The following is a 19,176-nucleotide window of genomic DNA, read 5'->3' on the forward strand; positions in this document are numbered from 1 at the left end:
AAGCTTGCAGTTCTTAGTGCACGGAAGTAGTAATCCGCTGTGTGCCGAGTAGGAAAATGACAGCCCACTGCACAATTTATAAACCCTTCCATCCGTTCATCTTTACTAACATCAGAGCATGTTCTAGGCTGTGTTGCGCATGCGCAGTTACATCTTTATGTCGACTGCGCCAATTGTAGGGCCGCTAGCACAGCCCACTGATAAAATGGGAGCTCCCAGGAGGAAGCAAATAAAACGGTCTATAGCACAATGTAACTTATGATGCTGCTAGAAAATAGTGAGGTGTAATAATGATTTGCTTCATCCAAAGTGTCTAGACTCAAGAGGAGTAGTGTTTGACCACTTAGTAGCAACGACGTCCTACTGTCAGGATTTGTGGAATTTAGTGTACGCTAACTGAAGTGCCCGGAACTGAGGCGTCCGGCAAATAAAAGAGCGCCTTTTACAATGGTGCTACTAGCCGGGGAAGTTGCCGTGTCGTATAGGACTTGAGACAGGTGTAGCAGTGGGTCGAAGCCAAGAAATAAAGCCATGAGAGGCTGATACCCGATGCTAGCGGATGATGCTATTTATATTACGTCGGTATGGCACCGTTAGACGCATAAACATTAGACACTGGATTGCACGCTCCGGAAGATTGCGTAAATCCGACTGAAATCACGGCCCCTTGAAAACCATGCGAACGAAACCGAACCGAAACCGAAACCAAAAGCAGTATGTGGCGGAGGGTGCCGCGTCGCACGTACACGAAAACGCTGGCATCGAGGCGCCAACTGTCGGCCCTCATTAGCGTCATGATGAATTACTTCGCTTTGCATCTTCTAGACGACAGCACCATCTGAACAAAGAAGGTAGTGGGAAAGATATACGGCGCGTTCGTAGGCCTACTTGCGCTTGAATTCATAGCGCAGTGGGCATAGCGCTGGGTACCTCCCGTTAGGGCGGGAGAGTTCGTGGCTCGAAGCCGGGCGGAGCCGCCTCAGTGGAACTTTTTCCGCAGCTGTCATTTCCGTGACGGATATGATGCCGGTGTGATCTTGGAGTACCCGGGCATAAAACACTTTCGAGTTAAAAAGAGAGCGCGGGTCCCGTTTGCATGTTGCAAAATTGGCATGTTTCCTCCAGTGCTCAAAATTTGACAGAGAAAAAAAAAACTCCCACCTCCCCTCGCGAGAACCCCTGTGTAGACGCGACGCATAGGGGGTTTACGGCACGTTTCCATTGAAGGCAGCGTAGGACAGCGGAGGAACGGCGCTGGAACGATGGAGCGGAGCGGCGCAGGCACCGCGTTTTATAGCGCGCATAACGGTGAGGGGACGTGCCGGCGCCAGTGCGTCTGCCGCGGCTATGACGCAACACAATCCAACACAATCCACTTTAATCCAATCCAATCCAAATCCAAGCCAATCCAAGCCAAGCCAAGCCAATCCAATCGAATCCAATTCAATTCAATCCAATCCAATGCCCCTCGCGAGAGAGTGTTCGCTATCGGAGAGGAGAGGGGGTGAGCGGCGGAGAGCGAAGCTAGCGCGGCGAGGAGAATGGGGGAGGGGTGGACGCCGACAACAACAACGACGACGCCGACGCCGACGCCGGATGCAGGGACAAGGCGGGTGAATGAGATGCGGGGCATCTAATAACTACCGCCCTCTCGCCTGGTTGCACACGATGTGCCTAAATAATGAGTGTCTCCTACTCTGGAGTCTGGTTCTGCAGCAATATACGTTCGAAGTGCGGTACAAGAAGGGTAAACTAAGTGATTTCAAAAGGCGCCCTTAAGCACCCTCTATACACCGGTCTTTGCTGAATGCCTCGTATTTTTCGATACTTTGCTTTCTCCCTTGAATGATAGTTTCTTTTGATGGACAGTATCTTTGACACAGTACCAGGAGTGTCAAAACTACGCACAAGAAATCTCATCAAAAGTACTGGTTGGCAGTAATATTGAGTTGATCACATTTTCGCTGCACCTAAAGGCTTGGCAGAGCTCAAGTGGGACTTGCCTTTGCCCATGCCAGCTTTACTGTTCGATTTGTTGCTGTTTTCTGTCTTTCAGTTGCTTGTCAGGCAATACTAACTCCATTGAAAGGCTTTGTCTTGGAATAAACCCAATCGAAACAACAGTACAACTCTTTAGAAGACTCGACCATTGAATCAGCACACGGCCGATCAACTGAGGTCTGGTAGGGACGCCTGCCACAAACAGCTTGACACGAGCACCACTCCGGAAAATGGGTGATAACCATTAGTTATCGGGATCTCCATCATCCTAGAAAAAGCTGTTACGAATCGACTGTTATGTGCCGCACTGACATGCAGACCATTTGTTTTCGTTTGGGAGCAACACCATTGGCCATTGCGTAATCCTGTAAACTGAAAGCCCTGTCAGCGGTAGCAATGCCAGAGAGAAGCGTACATCTCTCTTAGGGGCAATGTACGCGGAGGTGGCAAGCCACGCGAAGGTCCTCCTGCGCACGCAGGCGATTTTCCAGGCGTGAATTTTCGGTACCTATGATTCAGCCGCGTGCTCTAGGAGTCGAACTGTCGCGGTCATCTGACGCGAGTGAGAGTTTTAAGTGTGTGTTGTTACTTGGCATGTTAAATTACCTTGCGTCATGTGCAAACCTGCTTTGGGGGTTAATGAAAGTTGGTGTGGTTATATAAAAAATACGGGTATTGAATCCCACCGCAAACAAGCACGGTGAGGATGAAAGAAATTGAGAGGAATGGTTTTGTTTTCTGATTATAAATCGGCTATAAGTTAGTGCTTTGTTCGACCATTTTTCGTCCTCGTCCGGGTTGTTTGCGTTGTGGCACGAGGTCGCGGGTTCGATTCCCGGCCGCGGCGGCCGCTTTTCTGATGGAGGCGAAAAGCAAAAACGCCCGTGTGTACGAGATTTCGGCGCACGATAAAGATCCCCAGGTGGTCAAAATTAATCCGTAGCCCTCCACTACGGCGCGCCTCATCGCCTGCGTTGCGTCGGCGCGTTAAACCCCACAATCAATCAATTGTTTGCGTTGTGATTCAATCCGCAACACCAACTCGCAAATATTTTCACACTGTTAACTACGCAGGCACGGCATCCATTGAATGAGTGCGTGCGGGTAAGAGCTTGAGTGCTGCTATGCGGTCCGAGTGAGCACTCATGCTGTGATGGTTGTTGCAACCCAGTATTCTGAGTCCTTGTTACGCTTTTTATATAGTGTTGATTCTCTTAAGCGGTTTCCTCGTCGTCCCCGCTGAACCAACTCGCATGCAAGAACCACGCCAGTCACGCCACGGCGACGCTGGTTGTCACGAAAAGCCGGGTCGAAACATTGGGTTCAGCGTTGAGGTGGGTCCCCTTCTGTCCCACACCGTATGCCGTGCAAGCTGTGGACTTAATGGCAATTTTATGCGCTCGATATACGGCTGATGTGCAGTAGGATTATATGAACATTCAAACGGACAAGTTTCTTCAAAAGATCCAGCTGTGTAAAAACGAAAACCTGTCGTCGAAGAGTAACGGAAATGTGCATAGTCCATGTGACAGCCGCTTGCGGGTTTGCTTCCTTTGTCATCGTCGCTATTTTTCGCGGCAGATGGTATTGACGTAATTTTTCTTTCCATTTCAAATGGTAATACGGGAAAACTGTGAGTTAAGAATCAACAAAAATTTCTGCATAAATTAAGAAAATTATCTACTAATGCGCAGCATTTTTATGCCGCTGGTCTTGAGTGTGAGTTTTTATAGTCAAAGTTCTTGGTTTTTGTAAATCCTGTCCGACCAAGTATTTATAATTACGCTATTATAACGGTTAGAAGTGGCACATTCACGAAATCTGCATTCTTGTGGAAATGCAGGGCGTTATACGGTTTTTCTATTTTCCGTAATTGCCTAATACTTTTCTTATTTTTTAGTTTCCCAAATTTCTTTCTACCAGTTGATGTCATTTACGCTAATATAACTGTTACAGATGGAACTTCCGCAATATCTGCATTACGGTGGATATGCAGGTCGTTATACGATTTTCCATTTTCCCAATTTTTTTCCTATTTTTTTCCTGTTTTTTCTATTTCCTTTTTTCCTGACAGCGCAGGGACGGGACTGAGTGCAGAGGCGACAAACACGGGCCTCTGCACTCAGTCCCGTCCCTGCGCTGTTCGACTTCATGCTATGAACCAACTAGCTCAGTTACAAACCCTCCTACAGTTCCTTTCTCGTACATCGGGCCCTATTCCTTCACCTTTTCTTCAAGGCATCAATATGTGTATAAATCTGCTTGTTTCTTCTACATGCCGAGCGCGGATGTTTGGCTACAGCATCAAGAATAACCTGATTCCTCCCGTGGTAACTCAACTTATTGGACCTATGGCGCCGTCGCAAGGACATGGCCTACGTAGCGCCCGTGTTTGTTGCCTCTGCACTCAGTCCCGTCCCTGCGCTGTTCGACCTCATGCAAGCTAATCAAGCCGTGCATAGGAATTCCGCAATTGACGCGATGCTGCGCTAAAACAGGCCCAAAACAATCGTCGCTAAAGCAGACGATAAAGCCGTCCCGCCGACGGGCCTGCAGGCACATGCGCGTAGGTAACGCTCGATAACCATTCTCCGCGCCATCTACAATGTTCTCCGTGAGTGAAAACCACCTCCTCCTCCGCCAACCGCGTTGGGAGTTTCTTGTCCCGCACGCCACGAAGGAACCGTTCGCTGCAAGGAGTAGAAAGCCTTGCTTTAAAACGAGTCACTACTGCGACTTCCTTGAACTCACTACTGTCTTAGGATCAAAGAATATATCAAAGTAGCAAAAGATTCCCAATGATTCCTTGTAAATTGGATTTGTACTTCATTATTGACGCTAAACCAGTTACAGGGAACCCGTAGCACGCTTCGGCCGAAGTGCCACATTTGCCTGTACAGGGTGCTCCGTAGCAAGCCTTCGGTCGTTGAGGTGAAAGCTGATACTCGAAAATGACGGAACGAAAAGCTGAACCGACTCAGTTGCAGAAAGCCTTATCAATACTGGTCGGAGGTCAAATAAACTTGTAACTGATTTTTTATGATGTTTTAACCCGCCGATGCTGCAGAGGCGATGAGGCGCGCTGTAGTAGAGGGCTCCGGATTATTTTTGACTACCTGGGGATCTATAACGTGCGATGAAATTTCGAACACACGGGTGTTGTCGCTGTTCGAGTTAATCAGAAAAGCGGCTGCTGCTGCCGGGAATCGAACCCTCTTCCTTGGAGAAATTTGGAACAGTTTTAAGAAAACATCGGAGAGAATAACTGCCTTCTCTCTGTGCCTCCATGAAATTAACCGGAAGGGCCGGGCCTTAAAGCAGCACATGTTTCACAAAATATCTGTGACCACTTTACTACTTGTGTAGTCACTTCTAAGGAAGGGGAGACAGAATCATCGCGGTCAGGTTGAGGTCCAACTTATATAGAATGTACGTGCTGCACGCTGACATTATATTTGGGAGATGAAACTTCGGAGCAAACTTTTCACGCAAAAAAGCGCGTAAATTGGCCCACTCAACTTTTCGATGTTACGTGCACAAAATTATATATAGCTTGTTAATATAAAGGCGCCATTACACACTGTTTACAAATAATCTAAATGCATCTCTTGGAGGTCATCTAAAAATATAATACTGAAGAAATTCAATTTCACCACATTCCGGTGTATTCGAAGGTGCATTAGGCGTGCTCCCCGTGCCTCCCTGGGCCATGGCTGCGCTCGCCATAAGAAAAATAAAAAAGGAATAAATAGCAAAAAAAAACACGGAAAAGAAGAAAAAACACACTGCAGTGTGTCTGTTAGACTCGCGACTGCATTAACAAGTACCGAACTCAGCGGGGGGTACACGATAAATAGAGATGAATGAGCATTTATGCTCTCCACGGGGTTCTGCGCCACTGTAGACTAGAAAAAATGACCCCTCGATGGTAGATAAGGTATTCCAGACGTAGAGTTAGTGTATATACTAGGAACACTACACAGACTAACGAGAGTGTCAGTCTTTAGCGACCATCTGGAGCTAAGCGTGCTCTCGGCCGAAACCTTCGTTGTCGTCCAGTCGTCGCGGATGTGCGGGCACACTTATGCAATTGAGGGCAAACACATAAACGAACATAAAAAAGGTTGCCGGAAAAAAGAGTAGCGGAAGCGTAGAGCATGTTTTACAAGATTAGCGTTTTCTCGAGCGAGACCGTAGCTGAGTCTGTATGCGCACTCAAATGACGCTTCATACCGCACATGCGCAGTCGTGCGGACGCAGCTGTGATAAAAAGCGGAGTAAACACGCACCGTTTTCATTAAGTAACCTTATAGAACTTACATAGCTACTGAGCTAGTATCAGCGCTACTACCAGTGAGTTTCGTATCGTAAAAAAGAAAAAAACAAGAAAGAACCCTAACACCTGTAAATGAAGACACCAGGTGTGTTGCGCTAATATCTTAAACACTAAGAGGACGTGATTCTTCAGGGGTGGCCATTTGTAGCTATTCTAAAATGGGCTAGAAGTTCAGTGGTTCCTTGATTTAAAGAAAACGTTTCCCGAAAAATCAGAACCCCTTTCTTTCAAGAAAGGTGGTAAAAACACGAAGATGTCTTCCACCCAACATGTTTCAAAGGCAACAAAAAGTCAAAAATCCAAAATGCTTCGACTATGCCGGAATGGCGCAATTGGCGGTATGTCGGCTTTATAACGCAAGGGATTCAGGTTGGATTCCAGACCACGCGGAATGTTTTTGTCATCCTTGAGGCGCTTGATGTGCCTTTGTGAAATATGATTTTTAAGCTGGATTTCCTGCGGTTCGTCTTGGGTGTAACGATTTGGATTTTTGTCTTTGCAATTTGAAGACATTGACTTTTGACCAGAGAAAGCTTCGCGCTTCAACCACAATTAACGTCAGCTACGATCAATACATCTTCAGAGAAAGTTGGCTTTTCTGCAGTGCGTTTTGGGGCAACGCCGGAATCAGGGAGGCATAGATATCTTCGCTTAAAAAACTCTCTTCTCGCATACCGTTGAGCACGAAGACGGCGACGCTGGTGGCGTCGGCGTTGGAGGGGCCGCAGGTGTAGTTTCCCGAGTCCGAGGGCACGGCGTCGTGGACGAGGAGGCGCGAGACGGCCGCGTTTCTGCCCGCCTTGCGCACAAGGATGTGGCTCTTGGCCGCCTCGTCGTAGTTGATCATGCGCTCGTTGTGGTACCAGAACACGAACACCGGCGGCTCGGGGCTCTGGCTGATCTCGCACGTCAGGTTGATCGTCGAGCCCGTCTTCAGGAACAGCTGCCCCGAGCTGCCGCCCACGATCTCGGCGCGGGCCACCAGCACGCGCAGCCGCACGAACAGACTCATCTTGGGGTCCGAGCTCACCTGCGAAGGTTGTATGAACAAGGATTATGATCCCCAAGGGGCTCAGCCAGTGCCTACGCACGGTACGACGTCGGCTATTGGGGTTAGGGTAAACCTGATTTCGATCGTCGCAGGCTCTGGGAATGACTGGGTCGCTTAAGAGGAATAGCGGAAGAATTACTTCTTGTGGGAATCTGCAATTGGTGCGTTCGGGATCAGTGGCGAGTGAGTATTCCGAGAAAATAAATTCCACTCGCTCGCTGCGAATACCTCTTCGTAGCCGTTACGGGACAGAGAAAATTGACAAGTCATGCTAGCTTATTATCTGTTGTTGAAAAAGGGCCCAGGTAAAATAACGTAAACTCTGGTTGTAACGAAACATAATAGTTATAAGTTATCCGTGGTCTGAACCCGGCAATGTGTGCGTGTAAGTGACCACTTCCCTTTTTGAAATACTGCTCAGAACGTATTTTCTCTCTACAGCGATGGCACCATTAATAATGAGATTCTCCCTCCGAAAGATTTTTTTACAATCAGCAAGAGATCGGACGGGAAACGAACACAAGAAGCACGTCTGCTCTCACAAACCTTTCTAACATTTTCAGGCACGCAGCTACACGAGTTTTACGAGGTATTACATGCAACTGCGGATGAATGCAAATTGGTCTCTATATCCAGAAATAAGGAATAACTTCATAATCCTGAGAGCATTACCTCATACTGAAAACACCTTGTATCCATGAAATTCACGCATTGTTTACCATAATGATATTATTATTACTGCGCTATTACGTGAAGACCTGTCTCAGCTCTATCTATACCCGCCTCTCACATCCTACTTATACAATTACTTATGTAACAGGTCATGTTTTGTGTATGCAAGTGGACTTTTTAGATACCACCAGCGGTGTTTCTGTCGGCTTCTTCTATGTTTCTAAATGTTTCTAAACCCTTCTATGTTTCTAAATGATATTTCGCCGGTATTTCATGATTGTCAATTTCTCTTATATGTAAATTAGGTCAGGGTATTTAATTTTTGTTTCTTTACAACACTGCCAATCGTTTCCCTGTGCAGGGAGCGATCACGCTTTCTTCGTACTGGTGCAATGTAACGAAATCCTTATACATACGCCTAAAACTAAGCGAATGACATTCACAAGGAGCACTTAGAACGCCTTGTTCACCTGTAACGTCAGCGTCAAATACTACGGCGTGGGGATAAGGTTAATGTAGGAGGTGAAAATTTACTCATATCGGGGTAAATACTTGTGCTGTTAACTACATTGGTGTTGCGTGTCGCATATTGAAGGAGTTCAAAGAGCCTGGTTCGTTGTCAAGCTGTACACAAGTATTTGTCGTCCACAGCTGGAGTATTTGTCGGTACTCTGGAGTGGCGTTTGCGAAATCAACTGCAAGCTCATTGAGAGTGTTGAGAAAAAAAGTTTGTATCCTTTTTTAACCATCGCTTCGGCGCTAACAGTAAATCTGACTGTGGTTCATCAAGTCTGTTGACGCAGCCCGGCCTAACCTCTAGGAGGAATAAGGAAGACATTTGCTATCTCTTAAAAATCAGTCGGGGAACAGTGTCGTGTGTAGAACTGCTAGAGCAAGCTAGGCCCTGTGTGCCGCAAAGCTCCACTAGAAAACACCGCAACCTTCTTTGCCCAAACCGGTGCGTGGCTTGTGCCCTATATAGAGTGTGAAGTGCACGTACAATCTCTACGCTGAGTAAGCAGATAAATTTAAGTATTTCCCGATTCTGTTTCGTAAACGTGACCGTGGGCTAATCTTCGCGTAACTCATGTTTTTTTATCCTTGTATACGTGATCTTGGCTCTCAATCGTGTTCTTGCCACATGATGAAACGTAAACAAAACTACCCCTGATAGTTTTGTGATACATCATAAGGATGTATAAAACTTTGTTTTCTATGCATTTGTGTGTGCGCCAGTATTATCATTCATTGGCACGGACGTCCCAATCTAGTTGCTATGCAATTCTCGCGCGCTTGTATTTGCGTGTTTATTTTGTTCTGAGTAACCAGTGGAATGTTTATTTTTACCACGGGAGAGTCATGTGTATGAGTGTCAAACATTGCCATTTATTTATTTCTCTGCTCCTTCCGTAATTTCATCGATTGATTGATTGATTGATTGATTGATTGATTGATTGATTGATTGATTGATTGATTGATTGATTGATTGATTGATTGATTGATTGATTGATTCATTCATTCATTCATTGATTCATTCATTCATTCATTGATTCATTCATTCACAAAGAAGACTTTTGACACAGCAAGTGTCCAGTTCGCGACTGTTGTAAAGAAACCTTGCATGTGAATCCCAAACCACTCATGACTTGAGCAAACGTCATCCTTAGTGCGCTGATTTCCTTCGCTACTTTTCATTTATTCAATACTTTGTTTCTCTATGTCCACATGCGAAAAACTCCTTTGACCGATGGGTATAACCAGGTCGCCGGCCGTTTGTCGTGTGTCGCTTTTAGCGGTACTAATCATGCTTTTAGACTGCAACCGACAAGCCCAGCAAGAACTTCTCCTGATACACACACAAAAAAGCCGCCCTAAAATACAGGGGTCTAGTACCTACTCAGATGTTTTTATGAATTTTTTTCCACACTGGGAACTGGCTTTTGGGGGGTGAAAAATACTGGTCATTTTCCACTAACGGGAAACCTGGGAAGGGACGAAGCATGTCGTGTATAATCGTATTCTCGGCGCCATGGCGTTTTGGCCAACGGAGATGAAATCATTGGGGCGTATAGGTATACAGCTTTTCTGTAGAAGTCTCGCGTCTTTGAAGCACCAAGCGGTATAGAGCGAGGCGTAAACGACTGCCCCGGTGTTTTTAGTACGCGTTACGAAGCGTTCTTCGTGAGGCGTTAACGAGTTTCCCGGTGTTTTAGTACCGGGTCTACACGAGACCACGCTTACTACGGCGACGACGCCGATCGCCCGAGCCCCTAAGGGGCTTTGCCCCTAAAAACTGACAAATAAGCCAAGCGTCTAGAGGCTTTCAGCTACATATGGTTTTTACATTGCTTTGTCTGCAGTATTAAATAAATCGTCAGAAACTGGGACATATACATCGCGGAAGAAGATGCACAAACGAGACGTTTTAGTGCTACAAGTCTACATAGCAACGAGAAGTGCTTAGTTACCTCGCTGTTGACCGCAAATATTTCCAAACTACAACACATGAAGCCTTACAGATAGACTGCATGAATTGATTGCAATGCCATTGCTCCGATATTACTCGCGACTTCAAATAAAACAAAGCCGCAATCGCGCCCTCTCCGCAACGTTCTTCGTCATTACCGTTCAATCAAAAGATAAAAATCAGAATGGATCGGTTTGCTCAATGCGTTTACGTACTCCAGTTTTGTGATGAATGGCAGCACAAACGAGATCGCACGCAGATGACCGTCGATTGAAGAGCGCCCCTCCACAGGCGGAAATACCAAACATAGTGCAATTATGGAGGCACTGAGTGAGTCAACAAACCGCCTAAATCGTCTAGAGCATGCCACGTTCACTTTAGATGCGCGCCATATTTGTCGTTAACCGCTCTGCCCTGAACGCCATGCAATTTATTATATGTATATAGGAGGCGAGAACGAAATCATACATGCACGCTTGGTTTAACTAGTATTGTTTAGCAGTTTCCTGGGCGTCTTTTTCAGTGTGGGAGCACTATGTTAGCCGATGGTGATATTGATGTCGCTTGGTGAAGTCTCCTGTGTGAAACGTCCCGTGTTTTCCTTTTTATAAGTCCATTAGGCAAAGTGTGATGCGCAGAAAAGGGATGGGGCGAAACGAAGTGAAAATGCGACGTTCTGTTTTCAGGCTAACGTCACGCTTTCACGTCTAACTTCGTCAACCTACGGTTTCACGTACAATGAGAATGATGTTGCTTCACAAGTCGTAAGACTCCACTTAAAGATTACCTAGCGTTAGGCATAAACATGAGAGGTTAGACCTACAACTTCACTATTTGAGGCTCAACGTTGTCAACCGGAACAAAATAGAAAAAAAATTAAAGCCGTTCCACTCAACGTGTAAGCTGTCCGAAGTACAGAGCAGTGTGCTGTACGCGCCGTCATCCGCTCACTGCTACCACCCAATGACATTCAAATTTCCCGCCTTCGCACTGCTCGCGCGCCCCCTGCCTGAAACTGCGCCAGCGGGAGTTCTGCTCTTTTTGTGCTTGCTTTTCCTCCCGCACGTGCCAGCGTTGCACTGCCACTGTTTTTCGGTTACTATCATAAAAACCAACCCAACGAGCGTTCCTAACTAAATGAACTCGGGCGCTGCCGGTTAATTACGAATATTTTGCCTGAAATGTACCTACAGTTTTCTGCGCTAAACAACGAAGAAATGTATGACAAGCGGCAGCGGTTCATGAGTTTTTAACGCTTCTGACTCTATAAATCACTTGCCTTTCAAAGCCTCTGGTTTACGCCGCGACGGCAGCCGCTACTACGGAACGCCGTGTGTCTTAAGTTGGGTCCAGCGAGCGAGCTACGCCGACAAAGCGAGCCTCTAATGTGCTCTACACCTAAAAAAATTACTCCTCCACTTTGCACGTTAAGCTGCGGGTACTGGTTAGGCCTAGTCTCCAACCCACTGGTTAGGCCTAATCTCCAACCCATTAGGCCTAAACATTAGGCCTAATCTCCAACCCACACGCTACAGCTTCTACTGTTATTCTTGCAAAGTGACGGCCACCCACATGTAGCACATACGTAGCCCGCTTTGCTGCATATGCTTCCGCCCTCACTGCACGCTGGGGCATTCAGCTAAATATCAATCAATCAATCAATCAATCAATCAATCAATCAATCAATCAATCAATCAATCAATCAATCAATCAATCAATCAATCAACTAGAGGGCAAGTACCAGGACGGTGAATAATCATAAAAATGTTGTTGAAGCCTCTTTCATAAGAATCTGTAAAACATGAAAGTGAGATTTGCCTCCACAGGAGCGTTTAATGTTATTGTCCATTCATATGAACTTGCACATCGCTATTTATATTACGTCGGTATGTCACCGTTAGGCGCATCAGCATTAGACACTGAATTGCACGCGCCAGAACATTGCGTAAATGTGACTGAAAAATAGCCCCTCGGAAACCGTGCGAACGAAACCGAACCGAAACCAAAAGCAGTAGGTTGAGGAGGGTGCCTCAATTAACCCACGTCCCGCCTACACCAAGACGCTGGCATCGAGGCGCCAACACCGAGGCGCTGGCATCGAGGCGTCACTCATTAGCGTTATGATGAACTACTTAGCTTTGCCTCTCCTAGACGACAGCACCATCTGACAGCACGACAGCGTTCGTAAACCTGCTTGCGCTTGAATTCACAGCGTAGTTGGCATAGCGCTGTGCACTTCCCGTTGCGGCGAGAGAGTTCGTCGTTCGAATGCGGGCGGGGCTGCGTCAACAGAACTCTTCCTGGTTATGTCATTTCTGCGACGGATATGACGCCGGTGAGATGTTGGTGTACCCGGGCCTAAAAAACTTGCGTGTTTATAAGGTTGTGCCCGTAGTCCGCTTCCTGTGTGGGCATGCCCACAGAGTAGTATGTATTATAGTGCCGTGCTGGACAACACTTTACAAGCGAGAATGCATGCTGCTTTACAGCGCTACATCGTCGTTGGCGGATCGCCACTACGCAGCGCGGCTCGGGCGGCAATCTGTCCTCCGTTCACTGTTTCAGCATGATCCTATACTAAACAGGGCTCAGGCAATTACATTAAGCTTACTGCAGTCTGGTACGTATCCTTGCCCGTGGAGCATCAACATGTTTTACCATGAGAAGTATACGGAGCCAATTATTACCAGGCCTGTGGTGCTTTAACCACGCTCGAACGCATCCTCTGCTCTTGCGAACGGATTGAATAATCGGAGTTCAAGGACCCGCCCGGTGGGAGGCTGCACTTCGCAGTCCGGGCCTGGACGATCTAACTATGGGCTTTACAGCAGGCTCACAACGTGATTTTGAGGATTGACATTCCCATCCTGTTGTGGGAGGGGGGCCCGTTTAGCAGTGATTGTACACTACTTCTAAGACCAAATAAAGTTTTCCATCCACCCATTCATCCCCCTCCGCTTTCCTCGTGACGCTCGAGCCGTATTTTTCTATGCTCTCCTCCTCGCTCTCCATATGCTGTTTATGTCGCTTATTTTACCATGCTTATGGTGTTGTGCTACTGAGCACGACGGCGCGGGTTCGATTGCCGGCCGTGGCCACCGCTTTTCTGATGGAGGCTAAAAGCAAGAACGCCCGTGTGTTCGAGATTTCGGCGCACATTAAAGATCCCCGGGCGGTTCAAATTAATCCGGAGCCATCCACTAGGGCGCGCCTTATCGTCTCTGGAGCGTCTGCGCGTTAAAGCCCAGTATCACTCACTCACTCACTCACTCACTCACTCACTCACTCACTCACTCACTCACTCACTCACTCACTCACTCACTCACTCAATAAATAAATAAACAAACAAATAAATAAATAAATAAATAAATAAATAAATAAATAAATAAATAAATAAATAAATAAATAAATAAATAAATAAATAAATAAATCAGCCACTCAATCAGCCAATAATTCTGATCTCACTGTTCACTAGAATTCATCCTCCTTCGCCTGTTTCGACGTCACTGAAGGGCGGAAACAGGCACTTGGAAGCTGCGCTTTAAAACTGCGGAGCACACGACATGATGATTACATAACAAAAGCCGAACCGGTCGCAATAATTCCGAGCCTGACATCTCCCAGGTGCAGATTCTACGTGTCCCCACCAAACAGTTTAGACAACGACAATAACGATGCGGGAGCTTCTTTCCGCATTACGTAAACTCAATCAGTAAACTTCTGGCGAAGCCGTGCGGCAAATAGAAAGAAAATGGCCGCGTATCTGTTTCCTTCACCGTAAATGTTGTCGAAAGCGCACAGACTTGTGTCGCCTCTGCCAAGTAACTGCCTCCCTTTTGCGGGTTTGCACAGTTGAATTTTCCCGAATCAACCCAGCTTGCGTGCTACCAGTTGAGACATCGCGCGTCTTTTTCTCCATGTTTTTTTTTCTTGCAACAGCACGTGCCAAATTTTTTCGAGGGTTCGCTTTTCCAATCAAAACCGTACCTTAAAACACGTATGTTTGTCTCTGCTATCGTAACAACAAATTCAACGTGCAGTATTATCTAAAAAAGAACGCTTGTACTGTCGGTTATGTAATTGTATCTTGAATAAAACGTGCTTCAGGTTTCTTTCGCGCTGAATAAAGTAAATATGTATGAGCCATGCCAGCAGTTTTAGCAGTTTCCCGGTGTCTCTAACTTCGTGATCAAGCATTCTTTCATTTTACGTAGACATCATGGCACGTGGACTAGCGTCCTGTCAGGTGAGGGATATATGGAACTACGAGAAGCTTTATTTTCTTTTCGCTTGTGTACACACAGCGTGCGTTCACTTCGACGATGCCGACCGCTCCGTCAGTCTGATCGAATGTGCGTCTCGGGTTCACACGTTGCTCGTAGCACACGGTACTGAACCGACGCATGCACGTATGCACGCACGGCATGCAGAGCAGGAGGGCGAGGCAAAAAGCACTACATCTTCCCTATCGCGCTACTAGGGCAGTTCCCCCGTTTTTAACACGAAAGTGTTCTATTCCCGTATACACCAAGATTTCACTGACGTCATTACAACAAAGCAAGCGGCCTGTAAAGGGTGCACCCCTGCGCACAGGAACTTCTTGCGGGGAAGCAACCTTCAGTACTACAGAGTACGTTATACTTAGGGTTATTTGTTTTCAGGTTTTATATTTCAACACGAAAGTGTTTTATGTGGGATACACCGAGATTTCACTGACGTCATATTCATCAGGCAAAGGATGCCAGTACACCTTTTCCTATGCGACCCGCCAGCAGGACGTCGCTCACGAAGCGCACCCACAAGCAGCGGCTGACCCGCAAACCATGCTCAGCTGCAGCTTTCGCTGCACATTTCACTTGCGTGTTTTACCGATTACTATGACAGAGGAATCGATTGATTGATTGTAGGGTGAAACGCACCGACGCAATGCAGGCGATGAGGCGCGCCGTAGTGGAGGGCTCAGGATTAAGTTTGATCACCTGGGGATCTTTAACGTGCGCCGAAATCTTGTACAGACGGGTGACAAAGGAATCAAGAAAAAAAACTGTGCTTGATTCCTCGATTCATTCATGACACAGGAATCAAGAATAGTCTTTTTTCCTTCATTTATTTATAACTAGGCTTCCGTTTTCTTAAATGCTCACATTCAGGATGATTAATATTCGCAGGTGCTAATGGAGATACATGTTAACGTTAGTCATACGAAGCCAAGCGCGTAGCCAGAAATTTTTTCAGGAAGGGGGGGGGGGGGGGGCGGTCAACCAGAAAATGGGACGGGGAAATAGGTAGGCAAGGCTTCTTTTTTTGTTTCTTTTTTTTCGTTTTTTTTGTTTTCTTTTTCTTTTTTAAGGAAGCTTGAAATAACTGACTTTAACATGCGATTTGTGTATGCTGAACACTAACAGTAAAGTCCACCTTAAGGAGCCTATATGATGATGATGATAATCATGATGGACTAAATTCCCGTTCGCCGGTCTATGGGTAGGCCACGGGTAATTTGTTCGTCCGTAGAGCAAGCGGTTATGCGGGCACGCGCTCGTGAGCGTGATCATGAGTGTGTTCGGGAGTAGCGCGCCGTCCCAGAAGTTCGTCAGGCGGAAGTGGAGGCCAACACTTGGTGTTTACTATCAAGATTCGCGTGTTTTAGATTTTTCCTTCAGGAGAGAGACTAATAAGTTTTCTTACCAGCTATGAAGTACAGTCGAGCACGATTATAAGGTTATCACGTCAGCATAGAGCGGCCACGCGCGCCGCCGTCCTACAGTTTCGTTTTGGAACCATGAAAATCTAGATTTCCCACTCTTATCTCTCTTGTTGGCTGTTCCATGCTAGAACAATGGCCCGCACGACTGACTTTACACCCTTTGGGTTTCAAGCTTTACATTCGTTGTTATCAAGCACAGACTTGGTTGCCTTTTATCTACGCCGACGATAACGAAACTGGCATGAATGATTTTGCTAAAGCTGGTGTTCCGTCAGCTTCATTTGAAAGAGTAGCTTTCCCGCGATAACCTTTGAATCGCAGTGGACTGTACGTGCGCCACATTCGTATATTATGGCAGTGAAGCTAGCAAACGTGCGTTTTCGTCCTTAAGTAATCGCCTTTTTGTTCATAGTAAACTTACGCTTAGCGGAACACCTTATTGCACTGCTGTTGAATGTTGAGCTTGATGCACGTTTCTTACATTTCATTCTATTTCTATCCGCTAAATCGAACAGACTGGCTTTAGAAAAATTCCCGTTAAGCAAATACAGAATGCTGATTCTAACCAAGAGGGAGGTCAAAAAAACAATGAAATTGTGCCAAAAAGACAAAGCTCCGAAATAAAGAAAATTGTACAGTTTTCTTGATGTGGAGTAAATACAAGATGGGCAGAGCAATGCTTTTTATGCAGCAGAAATTATGGAACTGCAACAGTCAATGAAATGCGACGTCGATAGAAAAATAAACATATCAAGGATTTATAGTTGACTGAACAAAAGCAGTGACATGCTCTGTCATGTGATCATACTTTGTACCAGTGTAAAGACAAGAAATGACACGCTAAAGTCCAGACCACATGTATGCATATATGAGGCTTTTCCTGCTATTCCACCATTTCCCCGCCATGCTGTTCTGCCAGCAAAACAGCGGGACTGCTTCGATCGGCTCGCGGCAGGTTCGCGGCGCTGCTCGGTGTATCCGTTGCGAAACGCACCCGGGCTATATATGTTGACATGTACAGCATATGGAGCGGGCACAGAGATCAGACGTTTACGGAGCCCTTTTTTCAGCTTTATATGAGCAAGAATGTCCTTAAAACTGCAGGTTCCGCGCCTGCAGGCGACTTCAGGCGGTTCTACAGGCTACTTAAACCGCACCGCAGCCTGGCACGAAACATTTTTTTTTTTTTTTGGGGGGGGGGGGTGGCACGGGCCAGGTGTGCCCTCCCCCCTCCCCCCCTCCTGGCTACGCCCCTGTACGAAGCTAAAATTGTCCGGCCTGGCCGTCAGGTTATCTATAGGGAGGGCTGAGGACAGGCATTAATAAAAAATCATGCACCCATCCGTCTAACGACGACTATGAATGAACAAGAGGGTTGTCGGGATGAAATCTTTGGCTGAGCAGTCCGGCACAGCGAGTATGTGCTATTTTGGAGGTACGCAAACTTTCCTAGAATACTCACAGCAGCTCTAGAGTGTGCACTCCATACGCCAATTTTTGTACGGCACAAATTGTTACCAGTTGCTTGGCGTTCTCATCGACCATGTCAAAATTACTCCCACCTCCCCTCGCGGGAACCCCTGTGTAGATGCGACGCATAGGGAGTTCCGTTGTTGTTTCCGTTAGGTTGATTCTCCCATCGCGTGAAACGTGCCGTGAACCCCCTGCGGCGGCTATGACGCAACGTGGCGCGGCTATAACGCAACACAATCCAACACAATCCACTTTAATCCAATCCAATCCAAATCCAATCCAATCCAATCCAATCCAGTCCAAGCCAAGCCAAGCCAAGCCAAGCCAAGCCAATTTAATCGAATCCAATGCAATGCCCCTCGCAAGAGAGTGTTCGCTATCATAGAGGAGAGGGGGTGAGCGGCGGAGAGCGCAGCTCGCGTGGCGAGGAGAATGGGGGAGTGGTGTGGACGGACAACGACGCCGTATGGAGGGACAAGGCGAGTGAATGAGATGCAGTCTCATCTAAAACGGAGTGATTTGATAAACGCAGGCTTCATGACGCGAGGGACCCCGGTTCGATTCCACCCACAGGAAGGGTTTTTTTTTTAACTTCACCCAGGACCATTCAACATCATCGCCAGAGAAAGTTGGATTTCCTGCAGGGCGCATTAGCGTACACAGCATCAGTGAAGACACTAAATCTTCTCTTTAGCAACTGAATCATCGTTTGGGAAAAGGGACTGCCGAACTGGAGAAATACGATACATCGAGAATGTGCTCGTAATATTTACATCTTTTCAACATCCGCATTCGAAGTAAACGCAAACTAGGTTTTCATTTCTTGTTTTTTTTTTTTGGGTATAGATAACAAGAAAATAGGAATATTTTAAAATGGACAATGAGAAGTACAATATGTATTTCCTCAGTTGAGATCTGAAACACAGTTAGCCCCCTTGCAAACGCTGCATATTCTTTTTGTACTACCGTAAAAACCCGCGTATAATACGGACTCGCGTATAATACGAGGTGTAATTTGGGGACAGCAAAATCAGAAAAAAGTTTTCATCCGCATATAATGCGAGGTAAAGAGCACAGAAAACATTTATTTGCACTGCAGTTACCGTTCAGTCATCGTCAGGTTCGCTGCCGCTGTCTCCTGAAGTCGCCTTGTCGGAAATGCCTTCCAACAGAAAGTGGTCCTCAGTGCCGTCAAGGGCGTTCGAGATGCCGCATTTCTTAAAAGAGGAACTGACGAGCTCCTCTGGGATGCTGGCCCACGCATGCGCGATCCATGGCTACAAAGCACCGCTGGATAAACTCACGTCAGCCATTCGGTAGCTGTCACTTACGGGTCTCCTGACCTCATCCACTCTTGGTAGAAGGACCTGATGCAGTCTTTGAAAGGCTTGTTGATGCAAACGTCTAGCGGTTGCAGCTGGGATTTCATTCCTCCTGGAATGACAATGAGTTGGGTGCGAGGTTCGCGTAAC

General features: G+C 46.6%; 1 protein-coding gene across 3 annotated transcripts in view; it reads right to left on the reverse strand.

The window, feature by feature from the left end:
- LOC144169758 (immunoglobulin superfamily DCC subclass member 4-like) overlaps positions 1-19,176 on the reverse strand; it is a 411,050-nt gene that overhangs the window by 15,162 nt on the left and 376,712 nt on the right. For all 3 annotated transcript variants that reach the window (XM_077699085.1, XM_077699084.1, XM_077699086.1), the window contains exon 7: positions 7,013-7,367. In XM_077699085.1, the coding sequence (XP_077555211.1) occupies positions 7,013-7,367 (355 nt within the window). The remainder of the gene's footprint in view (positions 1-7,012; positions 7,368-19,176) is intronic.

This window comes from Haemaphysalis longicornis, unplaced genomic scaffold (assembly GCF_048455015.1).
Source record: "Haemaphysalis longicornis isolate Haplotype H1 unplaced genomic scaffold, Haemaphysalis longicornis Haplotype H1 scaffold_2, whole genome shotgun sequence".
NCBI classification, from domain to species: Eukaryota; Metazoa; Arthropoda; class Arachnida; order Ixodida; family Ixodidae; genus Haemaphysalis; species Haemaphysalis longicornis.